Consider the following 20,541-nt stretch of genomic DNA (forward strand, 5'->3'; position numbering starts at 1 on the left):
GATTAAGACAACAATGTAAAGGTACTGCTAAACTTCCCTTGGGATCATTCAAGTCTTACGTGTTTCTTTAAATTGTTGCATCATAATTTCATTTATAAGTTATTGTTGTAATTGTATATTGTTGCCTCTGACATGTAGTAAACTAGTATCTCAAAACGATGCAATACTTGAATAAATGCGATTTTTTAAATTTAATTAATTAATTTTATATTTTACATTTTAATTGATCTTACTGAAACATTTTCACACAGGATGTAACAACATTCAATTTAAGAATATCAAAATAAAAATAAATTAAGGGGGATCTTTATACAATTATATAAAGAATAATGAATGTCTTTAATTAAATAGAAATAATACAAAGAGCATCTTCACTTCAAAAATAAGGGAGATACATAAAAACAATAAACAAAAATATTTCCCGTTAAACATTTCGTGTTATTTTACTTCAGTTTTTTTTAAAAGTATTATTTAAGAATAATTAATCCTTATATTTAATCCTTTAAATACTAATTTCACCACTAGATGTCACTGTTCACATTCTTGCCCCATCTTCCACTTCCGGTCACATGACTGATGTAAACAGGAAGTCTTTGAAAATCAACGCGCCAGATCCAGCTGGAAACTCACCAGTGAAAGGTGAGCCTCTTTTTAACGCAAAAACACGACTTTCTTAACGTATTATCTGCTAAAAACTCCCTACACGTGTTGCTTATATTGTTATATAATGTGACTTGTCCGGAAAAACTGCTAAAATAGCTAATTAGGGAGCGCTAACGTTAGCTTATGCTAGCTAACGTTACAGCTGTTTTTAGCACCAGGTTAGCTCTGGTCAGCTACAGTGACATTTATTTCCTGTCAGCAGTGGTGCAAGAAGTATTCAGATGCTTTACTTAAGACAAAGTACATTAAAATACTTAATTACCAGTAAAAGTCCTACATTCAACATCTTAATTAAGTAATAGGGAAAAGGAATGAACAGCAAATGTACTTTTAGTAGAAAAAAAAATGAAGCATAGTGCAGAAGAATGGCCTGTATGTGTGTATATGATTATATTTAAACATGTGACACATATAGATAGTGTTGTTGTATCAAGTAGCATTAGGCTGTTTTAGACAAACAAAGTTCTGATTGACTTTTTGTAAAATATTTAAATAATGTCACTCTTTTGTGAATTATTTTTTTAGAGATGCGTTTTGTTAAAAGTTGCTAAAGCTGTTTAATAATAATAATTAAGTGGAGTAAGATTGCATGATTTCCCTTTTCAAGTTAGTGCAGTAGAAATATGAAGTAGCATCAAATGGAAATACTCGAGTACAAGTACCTGCTGTAGTTAAGTACAGTACTTTTATTTGAAGTCAAGGCTAAAATGTCTGGAGATGTGATATCTAAATAAACGTAGCTTACCTTAGTAAATGTACTTAGTTACTTCCCCCCTCTGCCCCCAGGTCTAAAGGGATGCCCGCCTCGCAGCAGGTCCGGTTGGGTCGGAAACGCCCCCTGCCCTCCTGCCCCAACCCTCTGTTCCTCCAGTGGCTCACCGAGCTGCGGGACGACGCCAAAGGGAAGGGCCTGAAGCTGCAGTACGTCTACCAGAAGGTAAGACATCAGAGTGAATTACTCAGGTCTTGATATTTCATGTCTTTATTTACTGTTAGGTTTTACAGTTATAGGAAGTAGTAATACCACTGTGAAGAAATACCCTGTTATAACCTTATTTCATGCAGTCTAACAAGTAAAGTCCTGCATTCAAAATGTATTTTAAACATAGTTACACTACCTCACAGGGTGTGTGTGTGTGTGTGTGTGTGTGTGTGTGTGTGTGTGTGTGTGTGTGTGTGTGTGTGTGTGTGTGTGTGTGTGTGTGTGTGTGTGTGTGTGTGTGTGTGTGTGTGTGTGTGTGTGTGTGTGTGTGTGTGTGTGTGTGTGTGTGTGTGTGTGTGTGTGTGTGTGTCACTGTGTAAAATAATTTCCCAACTAACAGACAAACATTATTTGACCAGGTTTTCTTTGATAAAGCAAAAACTGAATACAACATATACATTTTCAGAATTGCCCGTTTTCTAGTAATACTACATTATAGTTTTTAATTGTAATATCTGATGCATTCATATGTTACGTACACTCATATGGAAAGAAGAAACAGATCTTCATATAACAAAGAAGTCATGCACTTATATGGCAAACCCCTCACAACCTTGAAAATAGTAAAAAAAAGAAATCTAAAAACACCAGTTTTTTTTACTAAAAAGTCAATTTCTTCATATAATGCGCTGTGGTTTGCATATGTTGTTTGTTAAGTTTCTTTCTAGACTTTTAACTATCAAGCAGTCTTGTTAAAGTCACAGGATAACACACATTATATTCTCTGCTTGCACACTTTGTCTTTCAGTCGGCTGTTTGTGCAGCCTGTATAAAAGCAACCCCAAGTGTAAACAACAGACGTAGAGTTACTGCTTTAAGGTCACTTTGTTTGTTTGTTTGTAATTCACGTTTGCTTCTGTCTTGTTTTGCAGGCCATCAGCTCTCTGAACAAGTATCCATTGCCACTTCAAAACGCCAGAGAGGCCAAAATCCTGCAGAACTTTGGAGACGGCATCTGTAAAATACTGGATCAGAAACTGCAGCAATATCTTAGAGAGAACGGTGAGGAACAGAGGAGGATTACATTCAGTCACTTAAATACAAGGTCATTAAAGAAAGACATTGATGCCTGCATTGAGAGAGGGGTGCAAATACAAGAGGGGGAAACTAGTGAGATTGGGAACTATTTAAGAGTGGGAGTCTCAACAAGCTAAAAGAGAATACATGGGTAGCTTTAAAAAAAGTTATCTGCAGTACCAGGAGTTATACCCTAAGGCAAAGCTAGGAAACAAATACTCACTTACTTCAAGCTGCGATAAAATCTATCTCAAAAGCGTTTTTTGTGTGTTTGTAAAATAATAAATATTTTGTCTAAAAGTATTTTAAATGATAGCATGAGAATTCTTCTTGGATCTTAAAGACAAAGCAGTCTCAACATGTCTTGAATATATAATTTTACGTTCTAATCTGTCTTTGTTTGCTCCCTTTACTTTTCCTGTAGGTCCAGACGCTCCGATCCACTCTCTCCCTGAAGGAGCGCCCCCTGCTGGCCAACAGGACAACAACAGCCTGGATCCATCCAGAAAGGTAGAGTGTGTGTGTGTGTGTGTGTGTGTGTGTGTGTGTGTGTGTGTGTGTGTGTGTGTGTGTGTGTGTGTGTGTGTGTGTGTGTGTGTGTGTGTGTGTGTGTGTGTGTGTGTGTGTGTGTGTGTGTGTGTGTGTGTGTGTGTGTGTGTGTGTGTGTGTGTGTGTGTGTGTGTGTGTGTGTGTGTGTGTGTGTGTGTGTGTGTGTGTGTGTGAGATTCAGCCTATATGTCATTAAAAACCTCTTATTTGTGACTTCTTTTGTTGAACTTTCCTTGTAGAAGAATGCAGCCGTGGATCAAGGGAAAAACAAAGGAGGGGGAGGAGGGGGGAGGAAGAAGAAGGAGTACATTCCCCAGAGACGGTCTGGAGGCTACGCTGTTCTGTTCACACTTCACAGAGTGGCTCAGGTACGCCTTCCTCCATCTACATAACACACCTCCATGTGTGGCATCGTGGCTCCATGTGATGTCTCTCTCTCCAGGCCCCAGGCAGCAAAGGCTACATGTTTAAGATGGAGCTCCAAGCAGAAGCTCAGCAGCTCTGCGATAAGTCCTTCTCTGTGGTGAGTGGAGCGTTTGTTACATCACAACACAACAAAGCTACCTTTTTCTCATGTGTTGTAGTTAAAGACGGGCTAGCTGCCTTTAAACCTGCTTATTACTCGGCTGATAACCAAATGAATTGAGGATTTGACCAGATCTAATAGTAATTAGAAATTATCCTGCGGGCCGGAATTAAATCCACCACCGGCCGGATTTGGCCCCCGGGCCTTGAGTTTGACACATGTGCTCTAATAGCTAATGTGAGTCGAATATGTGCAGTATGGTATTATATGCCAATACAAGATACACCAATAGACTTATTAAGTTATTATTGATTTGAGTTTTTATTGTCTTTCTTACCGAAAATCATTTGTAGAAGAAACTATCAGAAAAAAGTCAAGGAGTATGAAGATTATAAGGGTTAGGTTTTTGGCATTTTTAAAGACAACATTTGCCACTGCATGATTAAAGAGAATCAAACCAACATGGAAATTTAACTTAAATTAAATGAAAACATTTATTTATTTATGCTTTTGACGAATAAAGAAAATTGTACATTGCTATAAAACAAACGTAGCCCCTGTACCCTTGATGTCATGGTCATACTTGCTAACCTTGAGACCCCAGAAATCGGGAGCATTTCAAAATGCAAAATGGGGGGCGGGTGGGGGGGGGTGGTGCTAGTGGATCGCCGGAGCTATTAGCTTAACATTAACATGCATAAAGGAGTGAGCAGAGAGTAGAGTAGTTGTCGATTCTTGTTCTGTTTTCTGTTGAGTATCTGCCTCACCCTCAGACTTTCAGTTGCGCGCTACTAAAAAGACGTGTTACCATGGAAACCAAACAATGGTGTAGCTGTATTAAAGTCTGAGTGGAAACAGTCCTGAGTAAATCAGATTTTGTCAGAAATCGGGAGAAATGCGGGAGAAATATGACCCCGGGAGGAAACCGGGGGAGGGCAATGAAATCGGGAGTCTCCCGCGGAAATCGGGAGAGTTGACAAGTATGGTCATGGTAACACATGTTAATAATAATGTGTAGTATTTTAAATCATGTGGCAGCACATCACCCCCGTTCTCTCCAACCTCCACTGGCTCCCGGTCAAGTCCTGCATCACCTACAAACTTTAATCCGTGGCATTTACCCCGTGGCAGTTGTAGCTTGCTGGAAGAATATCGAAGCCCCCTGATGTCATGCTAAGACATTTTACTAATGTTTTTTTTTTTTAAATCGTACATTTTGGGAAAAACCCGTTGCCCCCGGAGAAAACCCGCTCTGCCACGGACAAGTTAGTGGCTTTTATCTCCTAGTCTGCTGAGCTCGATTCTCCTGAACCGTTTTCACGTGTTCAAGGAAGTCATTGTCAACGGTGACGATGTTCACCTTCAAGCCGTTCATTCGGTCCTGATCGCCGTTTGGATTCTGAACCGCTGTGTTTCTTTCCCTCAGCGGCCCATCACACATAGACTGCAGGTCGTTCATCTTTTCCTGCAGGGTTTTGTTCTGAGAACGACCCTTCCTCAAAACACCAATCTGTAGGTTAAGGTCCACGAGATCCTTCGCCATGGCGACACTATCACACCTCAAGGTCTCGTTGGATGCCTTCAAAGCCTCGTACTTGATCATGAGATGCTTTTCCTTGTGAAGCTCATTGCTCACACCCTGGATCTTGTTAATCAAAGCCTCGTTCTTCCTCTTAACGTCCTCTCTCTCAGCTTTCGCCTCCTTGTAAGAGTCCTCGAGCTCCATGAAACGCAGATGCCTTTCCTTGAGCTGCAACACTTCTTCTCGCAGGGAGACATGTTCGAGGCTCATGGCGGCTTTTTCTGTCACCATTGCGTTGTAGCTTTCCCTAATGGTGTCCTCGTTCTGAAGTTCTTGGCACAACTCGACTTTCTTTTGTTGCAACATTTGAATTTGCTGGAGAATCAACTGTTTTTCTTTCTTCGCGATGTCGTGTGACCCCTGCAGATCCTCTAAACCCAGAAGCCTCTTGGAAAGCTCAAAGATCTCTTCTTGCAAGTCTTCGGTTTGGCTCCTTTCCTCATATTTCGACCGGTTCATTTCGTCCATCTCAAACTGCACCGTGCTTTCATTTTCAAGCTCCCTGCAGAGGTCGTCCACTTCCTGCTGCAGAGCCTGGTTCTTCTGGAAAGCCGTCTCTATCTCTGCCTTAGACACTTGGAAACGATCCTGAAGTTGCTCTTTCCTTTGCTTGAGACACTCAAGTTCTTCCTCAAGGCCACCATTTACTTTGATGGCTTCCTCTGCGTCACTTCTCAACGCATCGAGCGTTTCCTCTGCAGCAGAATAGCTTTGCACCGATGAACGCGCCTCTTTAATCTGTGCTTCGAGTTCTCTCCGTCCACGTAACGCAGCTCCGTGCTCGGCTTTGATAGCATCGATGCTATCCAGCTCGTCTAGCTTGTCAAACATCTGTCCCTCGAGGATCTGTCGTTCACGCTCCAATTCCTCGTTTGTCTGGATTAGTCCCTGGAACATCGCCTCTACGGTAACGTTATTTTGGATCTTCTCACTAAGAACCCTCACTTCTTTTTCGAGGTAGGCACACTTGCGCCTCGCGACACGTTCCTCGGCCTTAAGAGCGTCAAACTGCTCCCCCAGTGCTGGAAAGCTGCCGAACTGTTTTTGTATGGATTGCATTTCCACATGTAGGGTCTTGAGATGTTCTTGAACTGCCCCAAGACTCCTCCTAACTCCAGCGTAGTCGCCTCCCATTTCCGCTTGTTCCTTATTGCAGGACATATTTTTTAAAGATGATAATGATACACACACACACAGTAGCAACTGGTAATACCTAACTGTTTCTTCGCGGGGAAAAACAGAATTTCGTGGTGTGTTGTCAGCGTCGGACTGGTTTCTGCTAAGCCAAGATATAATGTGCCTTGAAACTCAAACTGGTCTCCTTGCAGGTTCCCAATTGGAACTATCGATGATGTCACAAAGCATCATCATGACATCACTTGGAATTTCTGCACAATGCTCACATGTAGAGATGTGGCCATGGCAACAGTGAAGATGCATTCTGGGTAACTTTGCCCAGGCATTCCATTTTTGAAAAACAACAACAAGATGGCTGACTCCTACTCTCTATTCTACTCAATAGAGTTCTTTGTGGAAGATTATGTAGTGAAAAAAATGAACACACCGATGTTTTGAAACTAATATATAAAAAGGGACTTGTTTTGGGATGTCTTGTTAACAATAAACCATTATTATTACTTAAAAATGTTCGTCAAAAGCAGAGAAAATACTCCAATTGAAAAATACTTACTAATAATAGTCTATATTAAAAAAAATGTTGAGTCTGTAGGCATGAAATATTAATGTTTTTGGTACAAAATTAGCTTGAGCACAATTTTTTTATTGGCCATTTATTGACTGATATGACGGCACGGGGTACCGGCAAGACCAAGTGCTACCGAGGTGTCCCTGAGCAAGGCACCGTTCCCTACACTGCTCCCCGGGCGCCGTACATAATGGCAGCCCACTGCTCCTAACACTAGGATGGGTCAAATGCAGAGAAACAATTTCCCCACGGGGATTAATAAAGTATATCAAATCAATCAAATCCGATCGGAGCGTCCTGAATATTTGTATTTTAATTCAGTTAACTTTGATGTGTCTGTAGCCAGATCTGGGCAGTAAGTACACGGCCTGGTCTTCAGTGAGCACTCTGATCCAGAAGAAGCTGGTGATGAAGACCCACAACCCTGCAAGGTACAGAGGAAACACGCACACACACACACACGCACACACGCACACACACACACACACACACACACACACACACACACACACACACACACACACACACACACACACACACACACACACACACACACACACACACACACACACACACACACACACATTATTTCTGTACGATTTCAAATTCAGAGTGTTTTGAGGTGGAAACGGGGGCTTCTCTTTCGTTTACATGGAGTTCAATCTTCCTCCCTCTTCAGGTATTCTCTGACAGAAGAGGGTCTGGCTTTAGGGGAGCGCCTCGAGTCTTTAGAGGGAACTAAAGGTCCAGAAGGAGACAGAAAGGAGGCCAGGAGTGAAGGAAACGAGCAGGAGGAGGGAGAGGAAGGTGTCCCGGGAATTGTGGACCTCACTGTTAGTGATGATGACGAAGAGGAGAAGGAAAAGGAGAGAATACAGTGAGTGTGCTTCAAAACCTCTGGGACAAAAACGTATCATTATTTCAACGAGTAACTCTGCTCTGAAATGCATTTAAGTCGCACCTTTATTTTCCTTTTGTCATATGTTTGTGTTTGGACTGAAAGTGTTTAAAGACCATTTAAACATTCAAGATTCAAAATAACGTGGTGTTGGTTTTGACAATCTAAAGTCCCAGCCTCCTCCAACAACTTACGACACAAAAAGGAATACATAAAGTCCAAAAATAAACAGAAACGTGCAAGTAAAATGCAAAAATAGGTCAACTATACATGTCAAAAGTAAATACAGAAAAATACGGTGCTTTCTACTTTAAAGGGGACCTATCATGCAAAATGCACTTTTGTACGTCTTGTATACATGAATATGTGTCCCCGGTGTTCCAGGGAACTCACCAAGTGTCAGAAAACACAACCCTCCCTCTTTTCCTCCATACCCAAATCTCTTAAAAAGGGGCTGCAACGGATCTGATACAGACTGATCCAGATTTGAACACTTCTGTGACGTCACAGAAGTGGCGCTACGGCTATTGGGCCAACTCCACCAATCAGGAGGAGACAGCCACGGACATTGCCGTTGGAAAGCGCTGGAGACGCTGTAGTACATATTCCAGGCCTGTAGATGGTGCTGTTCTCACAGAATCAGCCCATGATGCAAAGACGGTGTTAAATTGAACGAAATGAGGAATGGCTAAAATGCATGATCTGTTTGGTGTTTTGAAAAATAAAAAGTATAAATATGCCTTTTATATAGGTATGGTCCTACACTATGTTATTCAAATATAGCATGATAGGTCCACTTTAAATATTAATAATAATAATACATGTTATTTATGGAGCGCTTTTTCTGGTGCTCAAAGCACTAAATAGGGAAATTGTGTGATAGCCTACCCTTCACTTAAAGGTGAGTTAGGTAAGTTTGAGAAACCGGCTCGAGATAAACTTGTTGTTATATTCCATGGAATGTATATAGGTATGGTCCTACACTATATTATTCAAATATAGCATGATAGGTCCCCTTTAATATACGAAAATACGTAGACTTTCCTTTGTGTGTTTGAGCTTGTAATGTCTCTGTAAAATACATGAACTCTCCATTTCTAGATGTGTAAGTAATATATATTTAAGACCGAAATATCTCCATTATGTTTTATGATTGCACTTGTATTGTTGAAGTGTTTGTAAATACAATACAAGGAATTGAACCGTCTTTTTCCAGACCTACAGAGAGGGCGACCTCCTCTTCCGCTTCCCAGCCGAGGGTTCTCGTTCCTGGGATGTTCTTTTCAGGCAAGCCCCAAAATGTACCGAGCAGAAACCCAAAGTCCTGGAGTCTCCTTCCCGGCTCCTACGAGATCATCCTCTGTGTGGACTTCATTGAGACAACCGGGTAAGACCGCTGTGTGTTTTAAACTGTGTGAATCAAACGTGTACGTGTGTGTGTTTCCTGAACGGTCGGTGTGTTTGTGAAGCGGAAGCAAAAACTGCAAGCAGGATCTGGTCAAAGAGCTGCAGAGGAACGGAGTGACGTTCGATGTGAGGAAGCTCAACGTGGGAGATTTCCTGTGGGTTGCTCGGGAAAAGGTCGCTCCTATTCCAGGTAACACAACGTAGAAAACAACTTTAAAGGTCCCCCATTGTGCTAAATCCACTTCCCCATGTCTCCTCTACATCAACATGTGTCCCCTCTTCTTCATGTCTCTTCTACATCAACATGTGTCCCCTCTTCGTCATGTCTCTTCTATATCAACATGTGTCCCCTCTTCTCCATGTCTCTTCTACATCAACATGTGTCCCCCCTTCTCCATGTCTCTTCTACATCAACATGTGTCCCCTCTTCTTCATGTCTCTTCTACATCAACATGTGTCCCCTCTACTTCATGTCTCTTCTACATCAACATGTGTCCCCTCTTCTTCATGTCTCTTCTACATCAACATCTGTCCCCTCTTCTCCATGTCTCTTCTACATCAACATGTGTCCCCTCTACTTCATGTCTCTTCTACATCAACATGTGTCCCCTCTTCTTCATGTCTCTTCTACATCAACATGTGTCCCCTCTTCTTCGTGTCTCTTCTACATCAACATGTGTCCCCTCTTCTCCATGTCTCTTCTACATCAACACGTGTCCCCTCTTCTTCATGTCTCTTCTACATCAACACGTGTCCCCTCTTCTTCATGTCTCTTCTTCAACATGTGTCCCCTCTTCTTCATGTCTCTTCTTCATCAACATGTGTCCCCTCTTCTTCATGTCTCTTCTACATCAACATGTGTCCCCTCTTCTCCATGTCTCTTCTACATCAACATGTGTCCCGTCTTGTCCATGTCTCTTCTACATCAACATGTGTCCCCTCTGTGGAAAGAGACTCTGAAAGTTTCAGGAAAAAAGATTCTCTCTCTTTTTGATCCATTTCTATAAAAACCTGTCTGAAAATGAGCTGATCAGATTTTGGCCACTTTATGATGTCATAACGATGTTTTATCTTGTGTAACCATTAGCCAATCAGCAACCAAGGTAACCCCCCCCCCCCCCCCTTATTACCTGAATCTCCTCCTAGAGCTCCATTGTGTTCTTTTGAATCAAATCTCTCTCAGAGGGGCGTGGGGAGGGGCTCCTTACTTTCACCTAAAGTAACAGACTAAGAATCAGCACAGGGCTGAAACAGAGGGCATTATGGGTAATGCTGCAATGATCTGTTTGGTGTGTAAGCCAATCAGAGAAAGGTTCTGGATATATCTGAGACCTGTGATATATTGATGAAAAACAGGATAATAGGGGACCTTTAACTTAAAGTAAAAGACACAGGAAGTGAGGAACAGAATCACATCAGCCTGTGTCCCTTAGCATGTCTTTGCCCACGTGACGAAGCGAAGCCCACGTGACTGCAACTCGCATGATTGATATCGGTAGGATCAATTTAGTCGCTCGCAACGCGAGCGATAACCATGCACAACCCACACAAAACAGGGCAAAAGACGGGCAAAAGTGGCCTAAATCATGACAGTAGGTAGCCCACGCGCCCATGTGACTCGGCCATCCTAGGCCGTCCATAAACATGATTGATATCGGTCCGATTATTATTATTATTATTATTATTATTCTTCTTCTGATTATTATTTGAATACATTGCGCGCACTTTTGACCCCCGCAACATATGTGAAAACTCACCAAATTTCGCATGCGCATCAGAAGTCGTGAAAATAGCGATGTGTAATTGGTACCGGAAATTTGCGTAAAAAATTGCGTAGACCACGCCCACTTCCGTTTTTAACGTTAACTCCCCCTACTTTAACTTTCACGTAAACCAACGAAACTCGCTACGCATATCTAGGGTGCGGAGACGAGCAAAAAAGCCTCTTGGAGGGGTATAAAATAACGTACAGCAAGTCGGCCATTTTGAATTTGGCGTTGGAAAAACGCGATTTATCGCACTTTAACGAACTCCTCCTAGGGACTTTATCCGTACGACTCCAAATTCGTCGGGTAGCTTCTCGACAAATGGGCGATCTAAAGTTATCACGGAACTTCTTTTCTTTCGCACACCGCAGCCGTGATTTGGCGCCAAAGTTCGCGTTCGCTCGATGCTAGGCCATCCCTCGCCATGGAACACGATGATGTCTTAATTCAAACTGACATGCTCAGAACGCCACCAAAATTCACATGATGATTAACACTGCGGCCCTGAACAGCTCTACGTCAAATCCGATGTTACTTAATATGGCGTTACCATGGCAACGGATCCCTCGCCATAACACACGGTGTCGCTGTAACTCCAATGGACACGGTCCCATCGTCCCCCAATCTTCACTTTTATATCACCGGTGAATGCCTCAACAGCTCTACATGAAATCTGAGATCTCATCGTATGCCGTTTCCATGGCAACGAATCCCTCGCCAAAAAACACGATGTTCTGTTAACTCAATGGAAAATCGTCCAAACGGCACCAGACTTCATATGATGGGTGATGGTCAGGCCCTAAACAGCTCTATGCCAATTATGGGATGTCATCATTTGCCGTTTCCATGGCAACGCATCCCCCTCCATAAAACCCAATGTTGTCTTAACTCAATGGAAAATGGTCCAAACGGCACCAGACTTCAGATCACAGTTAATGGTCCGGCCCTCAACACCTCAATGTGACAATAGTGAGTTTTCCTCAAAAGCTGTTGCCATGGCAACGCATCCCTCGCCGTTAAGCACGATATTGCTAAAACTCCTGTTTAAATGTTCAAAAAGTGTTCAAATTTCACATGTGTGCTAACGGTCAACCCCTCGAGACATATATGTGTCAGTTTTGAGATTTCGTCAAATGTCGTTGCTATGGTAACTAAATGGTTGCCGTGAAACACGGTTCTCTCATAACTCCAGTTAACTTGCTCCAAACGGCCCAAAACTTCACAGGTTTGATAACGATGCAGCCCTCAACACATCTAGGCGTATTATGGGGTGTCATCAAATTCCGTTGCCATGGCGACAGATCACTCCCCATCAAACACAATGTTTGTGATACTGCTGTAACTCCTGTGTACGTTGTCTGATCGGCCTGAAACTTCCCACGTTTGCCAACGGCCGAGTCCTCGAGACATCTGCCTGACGTCGACGTGCGGACAACAGCCTGCGGAGCGTCGAAGACCCGCTCAACGCTGCTCGCAGCTTTAATTATTATTATTATTATTAATTGTAAACATGTATTTATTGACTTTTTACATGTATCACATTACACAACCGATCATTAGACATATGGCAGATTAAAAAATAATGCTACAAAAGAAAGTGTGCAGTTAGTAGAAATCAGTTTAAAGTACGGACCAAGAATATAATTACATTTGCAAATTAACAAATTCAACAGAAATACAACAAAAGCACATCCAGAGCTTACAATTCTCCAAATAGATGAACCATATCCAACATTTCTTCACCGTAGTTTACTCTCTTCACTTTAACCGTCCATCGCTTCTGCAACGTCCCCATTTGTTTATAAATTCCAACTCGTAATCATTTAGTTTTTCTCTGACTCCAGGTCAGTTGCGGACCCCCGTTGGCCGTGAGCTCGTCCTGGATTACATCATCGAGAGGAAGAGGATGGACGACCTGTGCGGCAGCATCATCGACGGGCGCTTCAGGGAACAGAAGGTGAAGAGAATGCATCTTCGTCAACCCATTTATCTTTGATTTACTCCATCCAATTATTAGTCATGTAGATTGTTTACAAGAACCCTGCATGCTGACTTGAAATGGCTTGTTTTGTCCGACAAATGGTCAAAGATATTTTCAGTTTATTATGATATGAAATGTAGAAATGCAAGAAGATTATCATATTTAAGATTAGATAAACCTTTATTAATCCCCATAGGGTTATTCTATCGGTAAAGCAGCAACAGGTATACGAGTGAAACACGGAATATATCAAAATAAAAATACAATTATTTGGTGGAACTGTTAACATACACACATATGGATACTTCAAATGTATATAAATGTCTGCCTTCAAGTCCAAAAGTAGGTACATAGGGTTAATCTTGTTGAGTTTTATTTGCACTTGATGATTAATTTAAACATTTAGTCGCAAATCAAAATGGTTAAATCTTCTGTAATGAGTTTCTTTGCTTTTACTTTCCGTATCTTTTGATAAAAAAACACAATTTTCCATCTTTTTATTCATTTGAAAACACTAATTGATATTCTACGATGCTGTTCATCAAATGATATAAAGTGTGTTTTTTTTACATGTGTTACCGTGCACAACGAGAAATGTCCCTTTCTTCTCCTCATCAGTTCCGTATGAAGCGCTGTGGTCTGCGTAAGCCCTGCTACCTGGTGGAGGAGTGTGGGAAGGCTGCCTCTCACCTGAGTTTACCTGAGACCACGCTGCAGCAGGCCATCGTCAACACACAGGTGAGAGAACACACACTCACACACCTGCTCGGTGGTTAAGGTGCTGTTTACACGAGAACGCAAACGGTTGTATCCGCTATACTTTTCTCTTTCGTATTGCCCGTTCGTTCACACGAGGCCGTAACGGAACCGCGGAAACGGACCCCGCAAACGATAACGGGTATCAAGGTGGATAGATCTGCGGACGGAACGCTCTGGGGGGCCAAACGGTGTGTACGTCCTCTACGATCATTTCCTGATAACGATGAAGCCATAGCCCCGCCTCTCCTGCTCACCGCTGTAGCATGGTCAGTAGCTACTGCTAGTGCTACTGACCATGCTACAGATGTTAGTGAAAAATCTACAGCTCCTCTACCACAACAATCAGCAACAAGTGGACATGGAGAACTTCATGAACTACATGTTGCTAAATCCACCGCGGGGCATAAACAGAAGGGAAACCATGGCAACCTGGGCAACCATGCTCGGGGGTCTACTTCGCTGCTTTTGGTGTATTTTATGGCGAAAGTACAGCGCCACTTACAGGCCCAAAATATGTACTACAGCGTGTCCAGCGGGTCGAGCGGTCTTGTGTGGACGGAATCCTTTTTTTATATCGTATTCGGTTCGTTTGCGTGTAAATGGGGTCTGAATGTGCACTGCATTAATCACTAAACAAGATTTGTTAAAGTCTCTGATGTATACATGTTGTCTTTTGTATATGTGTGTGTGTGTGTCAGGTTATTGATCGCTTCTTTGTGAAGAGAGTCCAGGATGTGAGGGAGTCGATTGCCTACCTCACCGTCATGACTCGATACCTTAGTAAACTCTACCAGGTAAACGTTTAAATAAATATTTTATAAAAGCAATACATTTATGTTTTTAAAATCGTCCCAAAAGATGAATACGTTTTTATAATTTGAACAATTACGGTAGGGTTTTGCCTCAACTTCAATCAGTTAGACTTTTGAAGCCTTGTTCTATAAAGAAATGAGTATGTTATGTATTACTGTATAGGGGTCTAAGTCGGCCCCTAAACAAGTCAAATAGTTATGATAATAAACTTTTTAATCTGTTTTCCAGAACTGTACGCTGACGTGTCGCTCCAGAGAGCTGGAGGGGGATAGAGAGGAGGAGGAAGAGGAGAGAGGGACCCCCCCCTGCTCTCTTATCTCTTTTGCAGAGTTCAACCATGGTGCAATCAAAAACAAGGTGTGTGTGCGTGTGTGCCCTCACCAAGCACCATCTCTTTGTTTTTGCATTTAAAGAAGGACTTTTAGCAATAACTGTTTTAATTTCCAACTACCTTGTTGGTCCATAATCTATATTTTAGAAGTCTTTATTCAGAGGACAGTTGAGAACTTTCACCAGTTACAATGAAATATACTTGCAGTTACAGGGAGTAGTAGACATTAGCAATAAGGGAACAGGATCTGATGTGCATCTTATACAATGTTCATGAAGTTAATACAATAACAGAAGAGATGTCTCGTCACAGAGGTATACTTGACGTAGTGAGGTGTCAATCCTGCGGGTGTAATAACAGCCAAACAAAGAAGAAATTACAATATTTTGCTAATTAGACCAAGCAAACTTTTTATTTTTAAGGTGATCAGCTCATCGGTTCATAATCTATTTTAATAAATAAATCTCTCCCTCTCAGTGTCAGACGGTGAAAGAAGTGTTTGCCCGGCAGCTGATGCAGGTGAGCGGACTGTCAGGAGACAAAGCAGCTGCTATACTGGAGCTCTACAGCACCCCACTCAGGTAACACACATTATGATACAGTATGTTCACACATCTCACCTTTTCTCCAAGTAGGGATGGGTATCGTTAGGATTTTATCGATACCGGTACCGGTACTGCTTATCGGTATCGGTATTTTTCGATACTTTTCAATAATTTGGTGTTAATAAACTAAAAAAAGACAAGGCGATGTGCCTGCAAGACTGCACCCAGGTAAACAAAACATATTACCCGTGCGCAGCAGCTAACCTGCCTGCGAGCCTTCGCTCAGGTCACATTTACACACGGCGCGGCTGAAGCCCGCTAGCACTATTAGCACTAGCAGTATCGCTAGCACCGTTTTAGATTCAATGAATGTCTCGGTTGCAAATGCTTCATTAAGTTGCTTGTGTCACCCCCTTTACAAGCAACTAATTGAGTACATAGATTGCACCTTGCACTATCGCCACTACATTTTTTTTAAAGTGCACCCAGACCTTGGATCGCTTCGCTTTGTCCGCCATGCCTGCGGGAGTCTCAGAACAATAATAAGAGCGCTGTTGAGAGAGATGAGGAGTGGCATTTACAGTGGCCAATCAGAGAGGTCTCAAACCGGACACATCACACGGGATGAGGGCTCCCAACCAACCAGAATGGTTTAGAGTTAAACTAAGGAAGTAGACGTAACAGATATACCGATAGCAGCACCGTTTGTCCAGCGGCTTAACGGTATACCGATACCGTCCAATCAGGTACCGGTATTGACTTAGTACCTGTTCTCGATACCCATCCCTATCTCCAATTATTCCATCCTTTCTTCCCCTGGCAATGCACTCAGCAGCAACAAAGGTGTTTTTAGATAACGTATAAAAAGAACGAGGCAGTTAGCACTAGCAGAGATAGATATCATGGAAGCAAAACTTCACCTGCTGCCCGTCAAATACCGTATCAATTTTTAGTTTCTGACTCTCCCTCCATTTTCAAATCAAGTCTCAAATCACGTCTCTTCACAACCCTGATCAAATGACGCATCTTCTGTCCTTATTGATTATATTGTCTTGTTGTTCTGCTGGTTTTTAGTTTTGTGTATCTTGTACAGCGACCTTGAGTCTTGAAAGACGTCTATATAAATAAAATGTATTATTTATTTTGTATTACATTTCAAGGATTCAAAGGCTTTATTTTTCATATCGCAAAACTACATTGTAATCTTAAGTCTCATGCTCCTCCTCAAACAATATACCTAGCATGAAAGAAGTAGACATATGAAACCCAATACAATAATGCAATAGACAAAATGGGACAGGTAAGTTGAAGGAATATGAAAAATGTGTTCATATAATAAAGAATAAGATAAAAAAAACCTCATTGAGTTCAGAAACTCATGAAATAAACATTTCTGACTTTGGGTAATTAAAAACAAGGTTGAAACATGAGGGTATACTTCGCGTCAGGCCGAACCACGCCCAGCCTATACCACGGCCTGAAGTGTATGGAGGACGGAACATGACTTAAGTATAAATAAATGTGTAAATAAATGTATGAAGAAATACAGGAATAAATAAATGACGAAATAAATACAGAAATAAATAAATGTTGAAATGAATACACAAATAAATAAATAAAAGAATAAATAAATGCATAAATAAATATGGAAATAAATACACCAATGTATAAATAATCAAATAAAAGTCAAAAATAAAACAGAACACACGTTATTATATATCTTTCATATATTTCTACATTTACGCGACATACATTTATTTACACATTTATTTATTTATACTTAAGTCATGTTCCGTCCTCCATAGAAGTGAGCTATTGCTTTTATAAAACGGTTACCAAGTGTGGCAATATGAAAGAAAAATACACACTCTAATTTAAATAGTTTTTATTAGTAAATAATGATGTTCAAAATAAAATAGTCCCTCCGTTGCCTTCTGCACAAAAGATAGTGCGGGGTGGTTGCTATGCAACAACACTAACAGCTGGCGAACATATTAGACAGAGAGCGGTGATCCATTATTTGGCTATTTATTTACATTCATTTGTATGTTGCCGTTTATTTGGCAGCCACTGAAAAACTGTCCAGCATCAGTAGCATGGCTTACGTGGTTACTAGGTTGAGGTTGTTCTAGGCTGTTGCTTGGCGTGGCGAGAATATTGCTCCACTTTCTCCGGTCCCCGAGATTGGGCTTCCAGTAGCTCTGGAGAGAGCTTTCGCACCTGTGGCCACTAACGCTCATAATTTCTCTGCTTTGTTTCAAGACCCGCATCAGAAAGCTTTTGAATGGTGCTACTTTTCCAGTTGGTCTACCTGCTCTTCACGTAGCTCTGCATGTCATCGTTTAGGTGCTTTTTTGTTATGGAGATAGGCACTCCTCAATCCACTCCTCCATAGCCTACTATAGTAAGACCCCCCCGGAGGTCGAAGTTAGCCAGTGCTTGAATTGGAATAAAGAAGGTGCCAGTACTCTAAATCAGCAACAAGTATTTGGCACAAAGTCATAGTATATCCTATAATGCTGGTGGGTTTGTCTCTTTACTGTATATTTTAGAAAGGCTCACTGTACTTGACTCAGGGTGCATCTGAGATTAGAGGGGGTGCAGTGGTAAAGTGCTATTTTTATAAGTGGGGATTGGACCTGACACCCTCTAGTCTAGGGGGGTCCGGGGGCATGCTCCCCCGGGAACATTTTTTTTTAAATATTGAAGGTAGATGCATCAATCTGGTGCAATTTGAGAGCAAAATGAAGAGATATATGGATACCTCTCAACATCCATAATGAAACAACTGTAAACAGATTTACTTTTTCTTTATGGATATAAAAGAAAGTAAAGCTTGACTCCTACTGGCTGGTTAAATGACTCCTCGTCCCTGAGGCCACTACCAGTTTTTTGTGCCATTTTGCTGGATTTATTTGTCAATAGCGTTGCTGCACAAAGTGATAGCCCTCTAGTTTAAATCTACTACCCAAAAAGAAACATATGGAGATGGGTTACTATTTAAAAAAAATTGCAAATCTATTTGGGAACAGTGGGGCCGGGCCTCAAATCCTATAGGGCTCCCCCGGTAAGATTTTTTTTTAAATGTTGGACTTAAATGCATCAATCTGGTGCATTTTGAGGGGGAAATAAAGAGACTACACCCATATGAAACAAAAATGTATACATTTAAATAATCATAAAATCATAAGTACATGGCCATAACCAATAACATACAATATCCAATATGAAAAAACATTGAAACTTGTTTATTTATTTGTTTTTGGTTCATTTATAGTTGTGAGTGTGTCTGGGCTCCTGAATCGGCCTCTCCTGTCTCCCTCCTCTCCCCCCTGCTCCTCTTTGAGGCAACAGCAAAGACTAGTTTTAGCTCTCAACAACTTTATCTTACCTTTTTTCACCTAGTTAACATTTTGTTTGTATTATTCATGCATATTTTACTAATCACTACCCCCTCAAATGGAAATATGTTTTTACATAAATGGTGACCGAACCGTTTGAGACCCACTGAGATAACTTAAACTAAGTTAACTATCTAAAGACTCAGAGAGTAATTTAGCTCACCAGAGCTGTAGTTATCAGCCTCTCAGTCTGACAGCAAAGGACTCTCCCACCACCTTGTTGTTGAAAAAGCTCCTTATATCCGTTAGCGCAGCTAGCTAGCACCAGATGCTAACAACAATACACGTAACCGGTGCGCGCGCTTTCTCGCTCGCTCGCGCCACACATACACCAACACACACCCTCCCGAGCTTGAATGACACACAGAGACCAATCGAGGGCATTAGTATGATCTGTATGAAAGTGGCAATGTCGGCAGGCCACGTCATGTAGACAGCCAGTCACCCTCTGTGAGGCAGAGTCAGACCCACATTTGCGCTGCGTTGCGTTTACAATATATACGTATATTGCCGGCGGCTGAGTACCGGCATTTTACTGAGTACCGGCACCTTGCCGGTACTCAGTAAGAAGTGCCGGTACCACATGGGTAAAAATCAGAAGTGCCGGTACTGCGTACCGGTGAGTACCGGCCCAATTCAAGCACTGAAGTTAGCCTTACATGTTTCCATGTTAAGCTTTGTTAGTTAGTTAGTTTCGTTACGGACGTAATGTAACAGCTGTAACGGTTGTAGCTTTTTCTCAGACGCGGAGGGATACTGACTTGTGAAAAGTAATTACAATTATAGCCGTGATATACGCTCATTATATCACGGCTAAGAACCAATCAGATTGCTTGATTTGACTTGTCCGTTTTATAAACACATTTTTATGCAAACTCTCTTATATTCATGAGTACAAGACATTGCGCTACTGTTGATATTTAATTCAAATCTTTCTTCCTCTCTTAATCTCAGTCTCCTGACAGCCTATGAGCGATGTGCAGGTGAAGCTGATAAGGAGAAGCTCCTCTCCTCCATCAGATACGGGAAGCTCAAAAGGTTTGTAGTCTAACTGGTTTCATATTTCTCCCAGCATGCTCTAATGATCCATGTAGTGTTTGTTGATAACAAGTCGAAAACCTGAGTCAAAGTACTGTGGCTTTTACTTTCAGTTCAGATACAAATTGACGTAATGGCAGTACTGTAAGGAATTGCAATTAATTCACATTTCATTTTCTGTTTTCCAGGAATCTGGGTCCAGCTCTGAGCAGAACAGTTTATCAGCTGTACTGCACTCAGGGAGCACTGACGTAGCTTAATATAAAAACATATCATGAACACATTTTCACTTAGTTTCCATCCCTACTTTACTTGAATTAAACGCATTTTAGGGTTGAAACGTCCTTTGTTATGTAAATAGTAACATGCTGATAAGTTCTCATCACCGTAACATATTGCTACTTGTATGAAGGATTTCACAAACGCCCCCTGAAACTTAAATAAAGTTTAAGATTTTGAATAGTATTTGTATTATTGCATATGGATGTTTTACACTACAGTTTGTGAAGAAAGCACTGTGGTACATTTCTAGACAGTCAGAAATGAAATAAAGAAGAATATTTGTATTTGTTAAACCC

At 41.4% G+C, this 20,541-nt stretch overlaps 1 protein-coding gene across 2 annotated transcripts; it reads left to right on the forward strand.

The window, feature by feature from the left end:
- The first annotated feature begins 519 nt into the window (after nucleotides 1-519).
- On the forward strand, nucleotides 520-20,538 carry mus81 (MUS81 structure-specific endonuclease subunit). Of its 2 annotated transcripts, none has more exons than XM_079672862.1 (17): nucleotides 520-639; nucleotides 1,450-1,600; nucleotides 2,518-2,647; nucleotides 3,087-3,172; nucleotides 3,451-3,579; nucleotides 3,654-3,734; nucleotides 7,367-7,455; nucleotides 7,704-7,901; nucleotides 9,139-9,309; nucleotides 9,392-9,519; nucleotides 12,940-13,052; nucleotides 13,695-13,814; nucleotides 14,534-14,629; nucleotides 14,877-15,005; nucleotides 15,457-15,560; nucleotides 19,880-19,963; nucleotides 20,152-20,538. In XM_079672862.1, the coding sequence occupies exons 2-17, from the start codon at nucleotides 1,460-1,462 to the stop codon at nucleotides 20,216-20,218; spliced, it is 1,866 nt and encodes a 621-aa protein (XP_079528988.1). In that variant the 5' UTR covers nucleotides 520-639; nucleotides 1,450-1,459; the 3' UTR covers nucleotides 20,219-20,538. The 2 variants fall into 2 exon arrangements, with proteins under 2 accessions (XP_079528988.1, XP_079528989.1); XM_079672863.1 differs by having other exon boundaries at nucleotides 3,454-3,579.
- The last annotated feature ends 3 nt before the right edge of the window (nucleotides 20,539-20,541 follow it).

This window comes from Notothenia rossii, assembly GCF_949606895.1.
Source record: "Notothenia rossii genome assembly, chromosome: 3".
Lineage (NCBI taxonomy): Eukaryota > Metazoa > Chordata > Actinopteri > Perciformes > Nototheniidae > Notothenia > Notothenia rossii.